The 18,687-nt window shown below is 26.9% G+C and overlaps 11 protein-coding genes across 11 annotated transcripts; 6 read left to right on the top strand and 5 right to left on the bottom strand.

Annotated features, from left to right (window-relative positions):
• Positions 1-253: 253 nt before the first annotated feature.
• On the bottom strand, positions 254-1,019 carry cand_027040 (uncharacterized protein; the record flags this gene model as incomplete). The annotated part of the gene is made up of 2 exons (XM_067212932.1): positions 254-795; positions 866-1,019. The coding sequence occupies 2 exons, from the start codon at positions 1,017-1,019 to the stop codon at positions 254-256; spliced, it is 696 nt and encodes a 231-aa protein (XP_067068227.1).
• Positions 1,020-1,287: 268 nt separating this feature from the next.
• On the top strand, positions 1,288-2,871 carry cand_027050 (sucrose-6F-phosphate phosphohydrolase family protein; the record flags this gene model as incomplete). The annotated part of the gene is made up of 3 exons (XM_067212933.1): positions 1,288-1,445; positions 1,554-2,715; positions 2,782-2,871. The coding sequence occupies 3 exons, from the start codon at positions 1,288-1,290 to the stop codon at positions 2,869-2,871; spliced, it is 1,410 nt and encodes a 469-aa protein (XP_067068228.1).
• Positions 2,872-2,991: 120 nt separating this feature from the next.
• Positions 2,992-3,669, bottom strand: cand_027060 (uncharacterized protein; the record flags this gene model as incomplete). Its single annotated transcript, XM_067212934.1, has 1 exon — positions 2,992-3,669. One exon carries the CDS (start codon positions 3,667-3,669, stop codon positions 2,992-2,994), a length of 678 nt encoding a protein of 225 aa, XP_067068229.1.
• Positions 3,670-4,484: 815 nt separating this feature from the next.
• Positions 4,485-6,719, top strand: cand_027070 (uncharacterized protein; the record flags this gene model as incomplete). The annotated part of the gene is made up of 1 exon (XM_067212935.1): positions 4,485-6,719. The coding sequence occupies one exon, from the start codon at positions 4,485-4,487 to the stop codon at positions 6,717-6,719; it is 2,235 nt and encodes a 744-aa protein (XP_067068230.1).
• A 338-nt stretch (positions 6,720-7,057) lies between these two features.
• cand_027080 (uncharacterized protein) lies at positions 7,058-7,726 on the top strand (the record flags this gene model as incomplete). Its single annotated transcript, XM_067212936.1, has 1 exon — positions 7,058-7,726. One exon carries the CDS (start codon positions 7,058-7,060, stop codon positions 7,724-7,726), a length of 669 nt encoding a protein of 222 aa, XP_067068231.1.
• A 45-nt stretch (positions 7,727-7,771) lies between these two features.
• cand_027090 (uncharacterized protein) lies at positions 7,772-8,968 on the bottom strand (the record flags this gene model as incomplete). The annotated part of the gene is made up of 1 exon (XM_067212937.1): positions 7,772-8,968. One exon carries the CDS (start codon positions 8,966-8,968, stop codon positions 7,772-7,774), a length of 1,197 nt encoding a protein of 398 aa, XP_067068232.1.
• A 196-nt stretch (positions 8,969-9,164) lies between these two features.
• Positions 9,165-10,475, top strand: cand_027100 (uncharacterized protein; the record flags this gene model as incomplete). Its single annotated transcript, XM_067212938.1, has 1 exon — positions 9,165-10,475. The coding sequence occupies one exon, from the start codon at positions 9,165-9,167 to the stop codon at positions 10,473-10,475; it is 1,311 nt and encodes a 436-aa protein (XP_067068233.1).
• Positions 10,476-10,525: 50 nt separating this feature from the next.
• Positions 10,526-11,820, bottom strand: cand_027110 (exostosin family protein; the record flags this gene model as incomplete). The annotated part of the gene is made up of 2 exons (XM_067212939.1): positions 10,526-11,194; positions 11,257-11,820. The coding sequence occupies 2 exons, from the start codon at positions 11,818-11,820 to the stop codon at positions 10,526-10,528; spliced, it is 1,233 nt and encodes a 410-aa protein (XP_067068234.1).
• A 260-nt stretch (positions 11,821-12,080) lies between these two features.
• cand_027120 (uncharacterized protein) lies at positions 12,081-12,803 on the top strand (the record flags this gene model as incomplete). The annotated part of the gene is made up of 5 exons (XM_067212940.1): positions 12,081-12,123; positions 12,188-12,356; positions 12,422-12,522; positions 12,585-12,637; positions 12,693-12,803. 5 exons carry the CDS (start codon positions 12,081-12,083, stop codon positions 12,801-12,803), a joined length of 477 nt encoding a protein of 158 aa, XP_067068235.1.
• Positions 12,804-12,982: 179 nt separating this feature from the next.
• On the top strand, positions 12,983-14,263 carry cand_027130 (uncharacterized protein; the record flags this gene model as incomplete). The annotated part of the gene is made up of 1 exon (XM_067212941.1): positions 12,983-14,263. One exon carries the CDS (start codon positions 12,983-12,985, stop codon positions 14,261-14,263), a length of 1,281 nt encoding a protein of 426 aa, XP_067068236.1.
• Positions 14,264-14,386: 123 nt separating this feature from the next.
• Positions 14,387-18,484, bottom strand: cand_027140 (uncharacterized protein; the record flags this gene model as incomplete). Its single annotated transcript, XM_067212942.1, has 1 exon — positions 14,387-18,484. The coding sequence occupies one exon, from the start codon at positions 18,482-18,484 to the stop codon at positions 14,387-14,389; it is 4,098 nt and encodes a 1,365-aa protein (XP_067068237.1).
• Positions 18,485-18,687: the final 203 nt, after the last annotated feature.

The raw sequence follows: 18,687 nt of genomic DNA, 5'->3' as shown, positions 1-18,687 counted from the left end.
AAAGATTAACTATTATAATTTTTGTATAAATATAACTTTCTCTTTTGTAATGCATTATCTAAAATAACTCATTGAATATTAATAAAATATTAATTATTGTACTAATCTCTTCTTTTTTTATATTATTAACAAATTTTGAAAAATATTTTTATAGATATAATCTTAATAAGTCCAACTAGAGAAAAAAAAAATTTATAATATAAATTATTAATATTAATATATATTAATAAAGTAAATATTAAGTATTTCAAATTTAATTTTCTTTAGTAGATGTTTCAGTATCAGTGATATCCTTTATTTTTTCTTGGAAAAAAATTTGAATATGATATATCATTTGCTTATTATCCCAAAATGTCATGAGTTTATTATTTTTACGTTCAATCTCATAATTTGGAATCTTTATTGCAACAACATTATAAGGTTCAGCTGCAATTAATAAATATTGGTATTTTGTATCTGGAAGTTCCTTTTTTTGTTCCCAACACGACATTATCCTAAAATAGGGTTTATATTTCTCTTTAATATCAGGGAAAAAAAACTTAGCATATATACATTTCTGATTATTTTTAGAATCCCAATGTTTTGATACTTGATATTTAGGAATACCAATTCTTGGAGTTTTTGGTTTTTTGTTAGATAAATCTATTTGATCTGAAGTCAATTTAGATGATTTTCCACTTTTCTCTTTTGCAGCACGATATATTAAATTTGTTTGATGCCTCCTAGCTTGAGTATGTGATAAATATGAAGCTTCATTTGTATGTATTGTCAAACATAGACGACATTCAATTTGTCCTAAAAGGATTATAAAAGAAACAAAGTATTAAATGAGTAATAAAAATAAATATTACATTATTACACATACCAAGGTGATTTTTCATAAAATAAGGATCCTTAGAAAGGTCAATTGTCTCTAAAGCAAGTCTCCTAAGCCTTTCACGCCTTTCAATGGCAATATCCTGAGAACTAGCTAGTGCTCCACTACCAGTTTTATGTCCTCCCCTATGTTGATGATCCATTAGGATATCGATATAATATTTAAAAAAAATGTAAATAAATCTTTATCCAATATTAGCAAATTATTAAAATTTAATTTCACTAATTAAGTAACACATAATCCCTTTAGAAATTTCAATAACGGTATTGTTAAAAAAAAAAAAAAAAACTTAGGCGCTAAATATATAAAAGAGGAAAATTTATAATAAAGCATGTGAAAAAGGGTAAAGATATCATCATCTTCATTTCCTGTAAACTTATATCTAATAAATAATATCTATAAATTACAATATGGTAAATATCAAGCTATTTTATTACTCTGGATGGAATAAAGTTTTATTATATCATGAGTCACAAAATAATATTGAAAATAAAATATGGGAAGAAAGACCTTTAAAAAAAGTAGAAAATTGGATAAATTGGCATTATATAGAAATAGAAATGATAAGGTAAGCATATTTAAAAAAGATTTATGTAAATTTAAATATTAAAATATATAAACCATGTATTATTGTTATATTAACTTAATTTGCATGTGACAATATTTGCAATATTAGGACCCATATGGAGTTTGTTATGACAAATGATTTAAAGTCTGAATGGGATAATCCTCCAAGGTGGGAAAATTGTAAAAATTATATTATATATACTGATGATAATTTGCAGAATATGAGAATTTGTTTAAAAGATGGAATACTAAGTATTATTGAAGATACTCCTCCAATAGTTCTTATTACTGATCTAGATGGAACATTGTTAGGAAATGATAAATATTTAGAAATATTTCAAGATTTTTGGATGCGTCAACATGCTTTTAAAGGATCAATTTTAATATATTCTACTGGAAGGAATTTAAAAGATTTTCTTAAAGTATCGAAAGAAAAAAGTTTAATTAGGCCAGATTATGCAATATGTGGAGTTGGAACTGAAATATATACATTTCCTGGAATTCCTATGAAAATTTCTGATTTAACTAAGAGTTTGAAAGAAAGAATAAATGATAATGAACTTTCAAATTTAAATAATTTTTTAATATATCAAGATGAAGGATTGGGAATTTATAATTTACCACTTGATAATGAAAATAATACAAAATATTATAAAGATTTAGATATAATTAATAGTTTCCCTATTTGGTGTCCTAATCGATTATATGCAAGACCGTTGGAAAGTTGGTTTGATATAATAAGTTGTGAATTTAATCATGAATTAGTTAAATGTAATATCTGTAATATACTTGACTTAGAAAATATAGAATATTACATAAATGGCAACAAGTTCCATGATCCTTTCCGTCTATCTATTTCTATATGTAGTGACGACATAATATCAATAATAGATAAAATTCAGGTAAATAACAAGAATTATAAATATGCAATTAGTGGAATAGGTAAATGGAGATATCTAGATATCCTCCCATTATTAGGAGGTAAAGATAATTCTGTGATGTTTTTATATGATAAATATATAAGAAATAAAATAACAATAGATAAATTTCTTGTATGTGGAGATTCTGGAAATGATGCCCATATGTTTTCTATTCCCAATGTAAAGACATGTTGTGTAAATAATGCACAACAAGATTTAAAAGACTATTTAGTACATGGGAACAATATAAAAAGTGATTTAGTAGATACTTTAGATAATGCTAAAGTCACTTCTCAAGGTTTACTACTTATAAAGATTATGGAAAAGCAGGATATCCAACCTCCATCTAATGTAAGTTTTCCTTTATATTATCTTTCTGTATAATTCTTTTTTTAGCTATTATCTTACTTATTATAGGTTTACATATCAACTTTATCATATGCAGCAGGTATTGGGCAAGCTTTAATGTATTATGAATTTAATAAGAATATCCCAACTTTTACTTAGTAATTAATAAATATAGATCTTCAAGTGATTAAATAAATATTAATAAACACATTCTTAATAGAAAAGAGACCAATATACTTGTTGCTACTTGCTTTTTATCAAGATATTTTATTCTATTAATTAATCTAGCTCTGGGTAAAAGTAGCAATTACTTATGTTTTCGGTATTATTATTTATGCAATTGTAATTGTGATCATATTTTAATAATTTATAATTATTACATCGACAGTTATTTGTATTAGATATATTTGTGGAATCATGTTGATTAGCTAATTCCATAAATGACCTTTTAAAAATATTAATACACCTTTGAGAAGATAGTAATTCACCTTCATTGAAATTTCGATTTGGTATAGTAGATGAATGAATATTTATTGATTCATCATGAACAATATTTTCAATATCTGAGTCATCAGAAATACAACTACCAGCACTTGTTGATTCATAATCTTCTTGAGTAATAAAAGGGGCTATGTAGGTATCAGTACTAGAAGAATCTATAGAATCTGATGTTAAAGAGGACATTAATATGACACTTGAAGGATTATTACAATCATTCTCATAGTTTTCATTATTCAATTCTTGACAGGGTATCATACATATTTCTTCATTAGAGTATAAAGGTATAGATGGTAACTCATCTACAATATGAATCTCACAATATTCCAATAATGATGAAATAGAAAAGTTGTATATAGAAGAATTTTCATCTTTATCTTTGTTAAAAGTTTCCGAGATCATTGTTATGGACTGCTTGATTTCTTCAAGAACTTGATTTACTATATCTTCCGAGTCCATTGCTTAATCAACACACTATGATACTATATATACGACACTTGTTTAATACTAGTAATAGCTAGTTTTAACATATATTATCCACTTCTTAGCGGTTGTATTAAATCTTTTGCGTTTACTGGGGTAATATTACTGGCTTTTCAGTCTTAACTGCGGGCCTCTTGCTTAGGTGTCCAATAGAAAAGGGTTTAATAGACAAATTAGACACTTAGACGGTAATATTAATAGTTTTAATACATATTAAATTATTATCAATCAATATAAATATATGATAGAATGTTAAAAAAATATTTTCTAACATTTAATGACATTTTTATCATATATTAATAATTCGTTATATAATTTATATTGATATTTAAATATAAGGTTTCTAATTATATTAATATATATTTCTAACTAAAAGTGGAATATATGGGATCAATATAATCATGATAAGGGTCTTAAAGAGGTTATTTTTAATTGAAACTAAAGAAATTTAGTACAAAAAGATTAAAACTAAAATTTAGCTTAGCGCTAATACAATAGTAATATTATGTAGAATCTAGAAAATAATTTTGATCTTAATAGATTTAAGAATCAGCAACAATAGTTCAATACTTACAAGATATTATATCTAATAAGGATTTATTATAAATATAGTAAAGTTACTTTATATATTTAAAGTTTAACTTAGTGACAATTTTAGGAATTGTCAGTAAAGTACCCGCCCAAACGTACTAGAGCCATATTATTACTGTTGAAATAACATGCTTTGGTAATGTGGGAACATGCAAAAAAAAAAAAAGGAAAATAACGGAAAACGTGTTCTTTTTTGAGAGATGGCTCTAGAACATAAAAAATATATCTTTGGAAATAATCCTAATTTATTTTTGGAATATAAAGATTTAGAAGAAATTTTGGAAAAGCAAGAATATGAAAACCTTCAATTGAGGGGTAGTAACTTGAGATTAAAAGAAAATGAGAAACAATTAAGACTGTTTATAAATTGTATACAAGATGAAGAGATTGACTTATGTTTAGATAGAGTCAACTTTGAAGAGCAATTAAACGATATTATGAAGAAAAATGAAGGGCTATATCGTAAAATTAAATATCTAGAAAACTTATTATTAAGATGTATAAAAGGTGGTAAGAAGTTGTTTTGTACTATAGAAGGAGTTAATATAACTAGAAATAATTGGGATATTAGTATAGATAATTTATTTGAGAATGAAAAACTTGGTTATTATGTAGATAAATTTTTAAAGATGCTATCTTTATTGGATAATGATATTACAGTTATTATTAAAGATAATCGGCGTATAAAAACATTGTTGGATGAGAATAACAGATTAAAGGATCAAATAGATTCTTTAAATAAAGAATTAGAGGAGGATTTGAATATTATTAAAGACTTAAGAGAATTTAAAGAGAATAGTTTAAGATATAGGGATAATAAAAATAAGGAACAAAAATGTTATAATATTAAAAAAAGAGATGAAGATTCTAAAGATTTAAATAAGGATAAACCTGAAATGAATTATATAGTTGAAGATTCTTCTGTTTTTTTCAATAAAGAAGATTTGAAAGCATTAAAGGATGAAAGTATATATGATGCTAAAGAATCTGCATGTGCATGCAAATTTACATGTAATGATAAAGATAATGATTTTAATTTTATTGAATTAGATAATTTAAGATATGCATTGAACCAATATAAAAAAGAAAATTATGAGCTTAAGCAACAACTATTTGAGTATAAATATAATGAAATTGAGGGAATATCTTCAATGAAAGAAAAACAGACAGACTCATTAGATTCAGATGAAGAATCAATATTATTAATAGAAAAGTGTTATGAAGAGAGAATTGAAGAGTTAATTAAGGAGAATAAGGAGTTAAAAAAAATTATTGAGATTGAGCAACAAGAAGCATCAAATTCTTTAGATAGAATACTTAGTGAAAATAATAATAAAATAGAAAGAATGGAAAAATACCAAATTGAATTAGTTGAAGATTACGAAATGAGGATAAATGAACAATATAAGGAAATAATGAAATTAAGAGAGGTATCTCAAGAGAAGGAGCAGTGTTTGGTACATATTGAGTGCTTGAAAAGAAATATGAAGAATATACAAGATAAGATAACAATATATAATAATGATAATTTAAATTTAAAAGATATTTTAGAAGAAAAGACAATATTACTAGAAAATAAAGTAGAAGAATTATCTCAAAAAGATCAATTAATAGCTAATTTACAAAATAATATAGATAATTTAAAGAAGGAGTTACTTCAAATATCAGATCAATATAATAACGAAGTAATGAGTCGTCAAAGATATGAACAAGAAGTCTATATATTACAAAGAGAATTAGATAGTTTACTTAATGGAATCCATAATAATCATCAAAGCAGAGTGGATACAAATGATATATCAGAGCATGAATCATTTTCTATAGAGGTATTATTAAAACAATGTGAAGAATTAGAAAAAAGAGTAGAAGAATTACAGAAAACTTTAGAAGATAGTACTTGTAATCATTGTATGTTAAGTATGACTGAATATTCAAAATCTGTTGGTATTAGTGGGAGTAGTAATAGTAATGTAGAAGTAAAAGTGTTAGCAGATCAATTACAGAATCTGAAAAGGGAAAGAGAAGCTCTAAAAAAAGATATTAGGCAAAGAGATTGGGCAAAAATAGAAATTGAGTTAATGTATAAAAAGGCTATTGAAGATGCAGAACAACTCAAGAGGGAAAATGCTCGTTTAATGCTTGAAAATTTAAAATTAAGAGATTCTAATTATAATGCGGCTAATAGTTTATATAATGAAAACTGCAATAGTAATAGAGCATCTATATCAAGTAGAAGATCTTCTATTATTGGAAAAACAACTGACAATAAAATATCTAGTACTAATGCTGATGATGGAATATCTTATAAAGAAGTTAAACAAAATCAAATCACTCATAATATGCAAAATTCTGCTTTGAATTTATCGACAACAAAGTCTATAATGCCTTTAAAAGCACCTAAGCGTCCTAGTTTAATGTTTAGTGTTAGAAAATAAAATGAAATAATGTAAATTCCAACTATTATATGAGACAGAATATTACAGAAATCCTTATAATATTCTGAATTACAATTAATATGGAAAATTATATAATTAATTATTACTATATATAATAAAGATTATGTATTTGTTACAGTATTTTATTACTTTTTTGGCGCCAGAATGTGAGCTAAGTATTAAGACCTGTTTCTAATAAATACTGAATCTGTCCAATTTAAGAGATTTTTTTTTCTTTTTTTTTTTCTTTTTTTTTCTTAATATAATAGAAAAAGGTTTATGGTTATTTTTAAATTAAGAAATATCACATCTCTTAAGTACTTGTATTTATATTTATAATGGATCATATAAAGAACTTGATTAATTTATGTCTAAAAGAAATTTTACAACTAGAGAATTTAACATGGGACATAATGGAAGGAATAAATATTGATAATGTAAGATTTAACTCCAGTGGTATAAATGCAAAATTTGATGAACATAATATACCAATAAAATTAGAAAGTGGAGGTATAACTTCTATGACGATAACTTATTCTCCAATAGAAGGTATTTGTAAGTTTATAGTAAAAGAAATGGTTATGGAAATTAAGCCCAAAGTCCTCTCAACTGTGGGGAAGAAAATACAACAAGGTCTAGCTAGTATTATACTAGATGAAGATCCAGTTGAGTATATTGATTCATCTTCTTATATACGTGATATTCCATTATCTTTATTAAGTGGCACTAGGAGATATGATTATCAAATTGTCTCACCAAACATAATACCTGAACCACCAAAGATCGTAAAACCAGCCATTAAGATTAAAATTCATTCAAAAAGTCAAAGTCCACCATCATTTTATCCACCGTTATATACAAGCAGCTTTTATATCCCAGAACAATTTAAACATTCATATAAATATTCAAATAACTCATATTCCACTATATTACCAAATAATTATAAGGCATATGTTGATGTATCCAATATTCCCCTTAAAAGAGGCTGGGGAACATCAATTATATAAATGATGTAAATCATGTTAATAGTAAAAACCTATTATTGCTAGTTATTATCTTTTTATAATAAATTTATGATTCCAGTCAGATTTTTTGCTGTTTGAATAATCATAAAATGAAGATGTTTTACGAAATATATTTATTTCATGATTGTAATCTTTCATATTATTTTGCTCCAATATTTCTTGTATTTTTAATGTTTGATTAAGTAATGTTGAAAGTTGTTTATCCTTACGATTAATCTGGTTAATTATTATATCTGTATTATTTAGCATAGTTTCTGCATATTCAATCTCATCATGAGTAAATTGTCTTGACAATTTATTTACATTTATTTCCTTTTTTTCCATAGGAATATCCCAACTAAATTCCTTGTGATTCTCAGACAAGTAATTTGGAGTTAACATATCACTTTTTGGATTTCCATTTGGGCTATAAAGTGCTTCTAATTGTTTTAACCAGTCTTGGGCTCTTTCAGAGCGGAGTGTTGGAGCTTTAGCTATATTAAATTGCTTTCCAAAATGTATTTGTGGCGAAATTTCATCCTTTTCATCTAACTTATATATATTATGAACTCTAGGTTTTTGTTTTTGTTCCATAGCTTTGTTATGTAATTCAATCTTTTCAGCTTCTTTGACTTCTTTATCAATATTAATTGTCTTATTAACATCTCTATTTGAAACTTTTTTATCTTTAAATTCTATAAAATCCTTAATTATTTTATTATCATCAGTACCTTCTAAAATTTCTTTATATATATTGTAGATTTCACCTTTTTCAGATATTGTTTTATCTTCAGGGTTCTTCAATTCTAGCCTATTAAAATGTTCCTGTTTATTATCTACAGAGTCAATTTTAGATAAACTAATATCTCTCGAATTATTAGTTGGTTGTTCTAAAAGTCCAAATTTTAATCTATCAATCTCTTTATGTAGTTTCACATTCTCCTCTAGGGTATTATAATATAGTTGATGAGTTTCTAACAACCGCTTACGAAGGTTATTGACTTCATACCTTAGTTGTCGCCGGAGCTGAATTTCCATCTTGTGCTCTAATTCTATCTGTTTTAATTTCCTTTCAAAAATCCCTACTGCTTGAGATTCCCTTTCTTTAATAGCCAAGTGCCGTTTTTCCAAGTCATTTAATTTTACCTCCAGCTTACTTTTTAGTATTATATTATCATTACTTGAAATATCCAAATATTTGTCTAATTTACTATCACATTCCTCAACTTCCTTAATTATTTCCATCAATTAGTCTTTTTTTGATAAATAATTGGAAACTTTATAATCTTAAATACCCACAAATTAAGCTAAAATAGTCTTTATTATAATACTTATATACCGCCAATATAATATTTGAATTGAAAGATTCAGGAAAGTTTCACTATATATTCGGATTCTCAATGGAAAAATATCTGTAGCATAGTGAAGTATTTATGATCATATGTATGAAAAAATTGAGAATTTTGGTCTTGAACTTTTGGAAAATATTTGCAAGACAGAATCTCTTTTGACAAATAATGAGATTGTTAATATTCACAAGTGTCTAAAGAAAATTGCAGATTTCTTAAAAGGATATAGAGGCAAATTAAGCCTTTTCAGAGTAGATGTATTGGAAATTTACAATTTATATGGTATCTCTTTGGATAATTTTGTTACGAATTTCAATTTTTGCAGAATTCGCTCTCAAGAAAGTAGAAGAAGTATTGCAAAATATTCGTACTATATATTAATCTGCATTATTGACATAGTTAGCCGGGTTGGTGAGGAAAGACTGAAGGTAAACTTAGTTAGAAGTTGTCATATTTGTTTGAAATACTATATTCCATCAAAGGCTTTATCTGCAATGTGTAGCTTAGATAAAAAGAAATCATTATTACCTATTGAATCTCCTATAAATAAGTTAAATGACAGTGAAGTTGATAAATATGAGAGCATTGGCACTAGAACACCTATAACTGAAAGAAGAAATACTATACTGGATTCACCAATTTGCATCCCTAGCCCAAGTCCATTCCATGGAAAGTCTCCAGTTAATTACCTTTATGAGACAACATATATTCAGAAGTATGATAATGATGTCACAAAATATAATATACCTAGTGGAATATTTACAGATAGCCCGAAGTTAGTAATTGAAAATGTAAATCACAAGAGTTTCGATTTTACAGATATTAGTGACTCAGAATTTTTCCCAAAATCATTTGCTTCACCACTACCAATAGTAGAAATGAAACAGAAGATGATACAAAAGAAGAAGGCAGAATCACTACAAAACTTCGCAAATTTAAGAAATACTGTCAGATCATTGGAGGAAGATAATACCTTATATTTGGACATTCAAGAACAAGAACAGATTCCTTCGTCATGCAAAATAAACAATAGTAAGACATATATTGGTTTAAACAAGCATATGGGATTAAATCATTCATGGGAGAGTAGTAGAAGTGATAAATCAGATTTGCAAATTGAGGATCTTGCCTCTTTTAGCCACTTATCTATGACATCATTACGGAATAAAAACTATAGCAATCATATATATAATGATTTGTGGGAAGCTGCCGAAATTGCCGCTGAATTAGCTGAAAGTCTTCCTGAACCTCAGAGGACTTTAAGGATTAGAAGGGAAGTTTACCAACAAAGTGTTGATCGTTCAGTTGAGCTGATGATGAACCTTGGAGTATGTCATCACTTAAGGCCAACAGTACTATCGAAAACAATGTATCATACAATTGAATGTATTTTGGATCTATAATATTATAAAATAAGAATTTTCAATTGATTAGTCATCTAATTGGCTCTGTCTTAAAATCTCAGCTTTTGTAAATACTTTAATGGTAGTTTCTTTAGTATATTCAATATATAGTATGTAATTCCAGTATATGTAAACCAAGGCCTGAGTTTGATTATATTTTCGAGTTTTCTATTAATATCACTTTGTGACATATTACTCACAATATTGGGTATTTCTTCTATTTGTGATACATGAAGTGATATACCAATTTCATGAAATATACTGCCATATGGTATCCACTCAATATCATCCCAAATATATATTGGTATTGTACCTAGTTGTATTGTTTCATATAGTCTAAATGATGTTCTACCAAAACCACGAGGACACAAGTGAAATAGTGAGCGTTGAATTATTTCCCTAAATCTTGGCCCTTCATAATGCAAAAATTTACCATCAAATATTTCTGAACTAGTAATGTTAAGATCATTTGATAAATTGGTCGCATTGACAAACTTGATCACTTCAAATAATTTTTTTCTAACGGGGAAATGCTTTTTTATTATTGTAGATGATGCAAAAATATCTTTATACCTATATTTGTCATCAATACTTATCTCTCCTTTTATAAGTGGTATGGGAATTTGTACCAAGCCAGTTTCTGCACCACCAGAATTAAAAACGATAATATTTGACTTATTAATGAGTTTCAATTTAGATCTTTTAAAACCTTCTGCATCCTATTTTGAAGATAGTTTATAATAAAATTTGAATATATACTACATATTGAAAGTAAACTTACTTGTAGAATTGTAAAGTAAACTAAATTTGGATCCAATGAATTTAGTACATGTTGGGCATTATCTAGCCAATCTCTTCTCTGTTTAATACTTACTTTGTTACGATTTAAAGATGTCCAAAATATAGGAATATAGATTGGTGGTATTTTACTTGATTCGTTACATCTATTTTCATAGTTATATACGTGTTGCTTAATCCAATTGCAAAATATCCCATCTTCCAGCCATGGACCTGTATATCCTGAATAATTTGTATTTAATCTAGGTCTAAGGTCTTGAGTAACTCTATAGAGACGTAATTGTTCACTACTCAAACAAAATTCAATGTCTTTGTATAAATAATCTACTTTACTAGCAAAATCTATCCCTGAGTCATCTAGAGATCCATTAAATTTTAAGTTACAATTTGCAATAGTTGATTTTTTTTCTATAATATCATGAAAAATAGTTTCTTTAGTAAAGTATTTAAAAGAAGATGTCCTATAGTAAATATGGATTGTCGACAAAAAAAAAACTGTCCCAATAATCACACAGTATCTCCTATCATGTTTGCGCATCAGCCACATTTCCACATTATTATTATCTTGATATCTTGCTTATCCATATAATTAAATCCACTAATGATTACAGCTAGTTACTTACTTTAATACATATTTACAACAAAATTATTTAATATATATCTAAAAATAAAAATACAAGATTATACGTAATAGTTATACCTCTATACCGGCAATAGTCATTGCATGCAGTTTCCAGTATATAGCTTCATGTGGATATAATTATCTAAATAGTGAAATTTTTAATATTTTCTTGAAATAATTTATAAATGTCAGAAGTTCATATTACTAAGAATAATAGTGGTGCAAGTGGTATGTTTAAATACCAGAAATACAATTATTATAATTTTTACTGCATTAATTTATATAAATTTAGTTGAGAAGAAGTCATCTAGATTGGATAAGATTAAGAATATATCAAAAAACTCGAAGTACATATCTATCCTAAGAGAAATTTTTATTGGTTTAGCAGGGGCACACGCAGTATACATTTTTATTAATTTTGTTTTTGGTAACTATCCAGGTGGACTATTGTCAATTTTACTGTAAGTTACTAACCTGGATTCATTTTTCAAAATTTTTGAAGTTAATACTTTTAACGATTTTTAAGAGTTGTGACAGCTTTATATACCCACTTTGACAGAAGAGTTGCAACTTATACACTAAATGTAGCTATTGAACTCTTATTGGGTGCTACTATATGTGTTTCAAGTAAGTGAATTAAAATATCATAAACTTACAATTATTATAACTAAATATTCTTATAAATCTAGTTTGTTTGCCAATTTCAGGGTTTGAATTATACTATTATGAAACTGTTCTTAAGGTAAGAATATATAGCTTTGAAAATAACCTAGACAATTAAACTCTATTTTACATAGACAATTACAATACCTCAAATAATATATTGTGGATTTTTTGTTCTATTATCCTTGAGACTGGCATTTCATGAACATATAATGTCTGCGAATAAACAAGAAAAAACCACATAGTAGACAGAGAATAATCTTAATAATTCATATAATCTATGTATGTTTGCTTGATATTTAAAATACTCCGGTATTTCATTATAACCAATGCCAACATGTAGTGCGTTGACATGCATGCATGTATTAAGTATATTTAATGGAAAGTCTTATTGCTCACAAATATTAAATCTTAAAATTAAAAAATGAGTAGTATATGCACGAGATTACATAATAGTACTCTGGGAATTAAATTCCATGTGACAGTTCTTGTTCTCTCCTTATTGTTGCTTTCTGTAATAATATACATCTTTAGTACATTTGGTCAGAATAAAGTCACAAAAAAAAGTTTTGATAAGGAGAATTTTCACAATATGATAGAACTAGAAAATGAGATAAAGTGGAGGAGAGAAGATTTCGAGAAATTAGTTTCGTTGAGTGACTCAATTGATACAGTTAGTCAGAAATTGACAGAAAACAAACAAATGTTTGATTTGATAGCAGGTTCACTAAACTATATAGCAAAATATGTAGAAGCACATGAAAAAAGTGAGAATCCTAAAGAATATATAAAAAAGGAGGAATCAAAAAGTGGTTTTTTGATCAAATCAGTTTTATCACCTTGTCCATATAGGTATAATGGACCTATTTATATACTAATGACAACGACACCAGAACGGATCAATAGTTTGGAGAAATATTTAGAATTACTTCATAGACAGACTTATGATATACACGAAATAATCATTTCAATCCCATATAAATTTGAGCGGACCGGGAAGGAATATCCACCTTTGCCAGATTTCTTACTGGATAGAAAAAAATTCCCTTTAATTCGCATTTTACGAGGGAAAGATTATGGACCAGCTACTAAGTTTTTACTACCACTAGAAATTGGGAATATATCAAAAGACTCTGGATTAATTGTCTTAGATGATGATACAAAATATTCAAGACATCTTGTGTGTGACTACTTATATATGCATGAGAATTTTCCAGATGCAGCTCTAGGTAGAAGAGGACAAGCTTTTCATGATAAGTGTGATCCAACATATAGAATTGATCGTACATATAGATTAAGTCATGATCAAAAAAGTGCCAATTTCATTGTAAGAAGTGCTGATTTGTTAAGTGGTGTTGGAACATATTTTCTACAGATGAAATTTCTTGATGATGATATTTTTTCACTGAAGGATAAATGTCCAAGTGAAACTGTTGAGCACTTATTTTTTACTGATGATATATTCATATCTGGATATCTAGCTTACAAAAATATTTCAAGAATTGTCTTTTCTGATAATTTGTCAGGTAGTATGCTACACAAACCATATATAATTGGATCTGGCCCTGGTGCACTATGGGATATTAACAAAAATTCTTTTCATAATGATAATAGTACTGCTGCATTAGGTCTTTATTGGGGATGCCAAAATATAGATACTATATATTTAAGATACAACGACATTCTCTGCAAATGGAATAGTTGAAGTTCTTTCAATAATGCTGGAAATACATTACTTTCTAATTAAATGGACCTTTTCATGTATTTATCAATTGTATTATAGATTATGTAAGATAAAATTATCTACTTCACAAATAAGACTTATATCTTACTTTATTTCAAATTCATCCTCAATATCTTCATCTTGTTCGTTTTCTTCATTACTTTCAAGATAATATGCCTTTGATCGTCTTCTTCTTTTATTATTCTTACTGGACTTATTAATCACTTTTGGAGGTGGATATATTTTTTGAGAATCTAGACTTTTTCTAGTATTATTTATTTTATTCCTTTTTTGTAATTTGTCTAGGAAATTAGCAATACGATCAAGAAATTTAATAGCATCTTCATTTAATATATCTTGATTACCATAATAATTTAAAATTGTATTATTTTCATCATTTCTTATTTTACATAATATCCTTAACTGTTCAAGAATTTGATTAATTTCTCCAGTAGCCAAATAGTTGAGAAGTGGTTTATTGCCCCCAAGATTATGAATTGTAAATAGATCTTCAATATATTTAACAAAATTTCCGACTAAAATCTTACCATTAATAATATTTTCTCTAGTAATAATATTCCTATAAACTGGAATAACAGTAGCTCCATATAATGCATATCTCATGCCTTCCACAATGGACAAGATCAAGTCTGATGCATTATCCTTTATAGCACTATCAAACTTTTTTGAACCAGCTTTTATAGCATATAAATCTATAAATGTTTTCCCAATTATTTCAGCCTTATCCTCACTTTTGTTACTGTAAGCCAATATCATTGCTATAACTATGCAAGTAAATATACCCAATATCTTGTTTTTATTACTATAAAATTCTTCAACTAGACTATTAGTAAATTTATCAAAGTTGTATATAATATTACTTTCCTCTACATGCAATGAATGTTTGGAAATATAATCTTTGATTATTGGTATAAATAGTAGGAATAGAGGTGCAAGCATATCACTTGTTAGATTGTGTTTGCAGTTTGATATTAGCAAAGTCAATATGCAAGTTGGATTATAGGAATGAAATATAAACTCTTTTAATTTATTTCTAAATTTTGAAAGTAAATTATCAGTAGAAATAATTGGTTCATCTTTCAGGTTATCTAGTTGTTCAAATACACGACAGTTTGGATAAAGTATGTATAAAGGTTTATCTGTATTATAACTTCCATAAACTAAAAATTCCATAATATGATGGTTTTTATCATATGAAAACTTTAATTTATGAGATATTTGTATCCAATACAAATATTCTTTAATAATAACTGTTAAGTCAGAATCTGAAGGTACCCACTGTAATCCTATTTCAAAATCGGATTGTGTGACATTTTCTTCTACTATTCCTTGCAGATTTAACATAATGAAGAATGAAGATAATGAAAGAAATCTCAAGTAACCATAACAAATGTGCTTTTCATCTTCTATTTGATCTTTGTTCTGAGAAAATCGTAGTATTTCCAATAAAACACAACTCATCTTGTGTCGAAGATTTTTATATACTGTAGCTGTTGATGAATGTACAATATTGTTTTCAAGTAAATTACATTTGTTAATATTACTTTTAGTCTTATTTTGCAAAAATAAATCCATATCCGAAGAGTTATCAACATCAACTCCTTGTAATAAATATTGTACGAGATGGGTATAGCCAGTTGTTAGAAAATCTAGTATGACATTATATAATTGCAATGTCTGATATAATATTATATTATATTGTTGGCTATTTATTACTCTTTCAGACCTTTCTAAGATCTCTAACAAAATTTCATAGATAAGAGGCATTCCACTAGTTTGTTCAGGTGTCATATTCTCATTTGAGTTGTTTAATGATGAAATATCTGCAAAGTTATTTAAAAGAAAAATATTATCTATAGCCATATATTTTATAATTGCATAGATCCTTCTATAACATGTAATAGCCTCAGAAGTAGCTTTCTTCAAAACTAAATCATAGTCTTTTGAATTTTTTTTATTTTTCGTTTTTTTTTCTTTATTTGGATCTGACAAATCTTCGATATCCTTTAGATAAAGTAACTCATCTGTTGTCTTGAGATATCCTTTTCCTATAGATATAAATTCATCTATGAGTTTTTTTTGTATACCTTTAACACTTGACTTTATTTCTTTAAGTATTTCTCCATTATATAATATATCTTCTACCTCCAGTTTACTCAGTGGTGATAGAATCATGCATATTCCATCTAAAATTTTGGGATCAGAATGACTAAAATATAAATTTAAAACTTTTTGTAATGGAAAATTGAAATTAGATGGTATTAAACTTGGGGACACTTTTAATTGCAATAGTGTGCAGTACATAGATATAACAATAGATATAATTGTCAAAATTATTGTAAGATTATCCAAATTAGCTTCATGTACTAGTATTAATGGTTCAATATACTGAAATACAGTTCTTATTGCAATAGAAGCCCTATAAATATTATCATTTATACTGTATATATTTGGATTATTGTGTTTATCACTTAAAGATCCTTGTATTTTCGAAAGATTTGAGTGCAAAACAAGTAACAATAGCTTGTTAATATTAGTAATTAAATTATTATCTCCTTGTATTCCAGAATTCTCAACTTCAAGAATAGTCTCAACCAATAACTTTGTATCTCTAATACATGGTGTATTAGACCAAAATGAGTTCACACATCTACTCGTCAGTATTATATAGTCCTTACCAAATTCACTTAGAAATTCAAGCAAAGTATTTAGATCTAACTTTAAACGATCAGTATCAATTGATCTTATTTGTTCAATACTTATCGAACTTTTCATTCGTTTCTTTCCCATTTCATTTTCCAAGATCTCTACAAATTCTTCAGATTCTACATTTTCATGGATAATACCACCATTAAAAAGAGCATTATTAATGAATAGAGCTATACTACTAGATAGTTTATTTGATTTAAAATCTAACCAAAGTAAGTCAACAATTTCATCAATAAAACTCTCTTCCAAAAAACCACACATAAGAATCTCATTCAAGATAGAAATCGAATATTCGCCCATCTTGATTTTATCTTCATCTATATCACTTTTAGAAGCAGCAATAATCATATTCTTCAAACTATTCAAAAACTCAAAATCTCGGAAATAGTCCTTATAAATATTTCTTAAGTTATCCATTGATGCTATCTTCTTGATACATGAAAAACATGCAATCCTGTTATCAATACTTTGATCATTTAAAAGCATTTTTAGTATATTCATAATATCAATGGTTTCAATAACATTAATCATGCAGTCTTCTAATAAAACATCTTGTAAAGTCAATATACATGTAAGTCTTATATATTCTGCTATATCTTTTATCCTTTCAATCCATATATTATGCACAATATCATCGCATATTCCTTTAATTTTATCCATAGCTAATTCATATCTATTAATCTCTTTGTTAATAGTTTTAAGGCTATTAGATGATTTAGAATCTTTCTTTTTTTGTTGTCTGAACCTTTCGAGAGTTTCTAGTATCTCCCCTTTTATATTTCCCATTCCTTTCAATATTCCATTTACTGCAATTATACTACTATGACGAAGTGGCCTTAATGTAATAGTACAAAAACCTTTAAGCCAAACCAATATTAATCTTAGAGATTCATAACCAAAATCATTACTATCCTCTAATCCCGAATTTATAGGTTTCTTTAATAAATATTCTGCTAAACCCTTAAAAAATAACTCAAATAATTCTTGAAATGTATTGTCATTTTTCTTTTTTGGTCTTAATGGATAATAATGTAGAATTGACACCCCATTTTCTTGTAAATTAATAATTAAATCTTCCAAATTTTTTTTAATATGTTCTTCCTTTAATATCATATTATCTGCAAATAAACTAGGAATCCCACCTCCTTCCAAAATTAGTTTTATCACTTCCTTTACTTTAGTTATATATTCTGAATTTGAAGTGTTGCTAATTTGCTTATATATTTGCATAAATAAAGATGTGCTAAGTACACTTTTTTGTCTAGTATTCTCCACTGCAGACTTTATCCCTCTATAAAGCCGGCATCTTGTTGAAAGTTGGGATTTTGAATATGTAGTCTTAGAATTACTTACATTACCCATTATATTTTCCTTATATGACACATCTAGATCTATATTAGAATTACTTTTCATCTTTTCAGGAATTGCAAAACCTTCGGGATCCACTTCTGATGTTCTTAATTTCTTCACCATTATTTCTTAAAGATTCTTGTACCCCTTTCAAGGGGTTTCCAGAATTTATATTCTTAAGTCAGTTATATTAGCAATATTTGCTAAGTTTATATTTAATATTTGCACGCAGATTTGCAAACAAAGTATCAATATCTTCGTAATTTCTATATCTCATTAAGATTGCGTGTTCTTTTAGAATTTTGTGTGGGGGGGGAGGGGGGCAG

The sequence above is a fragment of the Cryptosporidium andersoni genome (assembly GCF_001865355.1).
Source record: "Cryptosporidium andersoni isolate 30847 chromosome Unknown contig_28, whole genome shotgun sequence".
In the NCBI taxonomy this organism is placed as follows: Eukaryota; Apicomplexa; class Conoidasida; order Eucoccidiorida; family Cryptosporidiidae; genus Cryptosporidium; species Cryptosporidium andersoni.
This window is presented reverse-complemented; position numbering and strand designations above follow the sequence as displayed.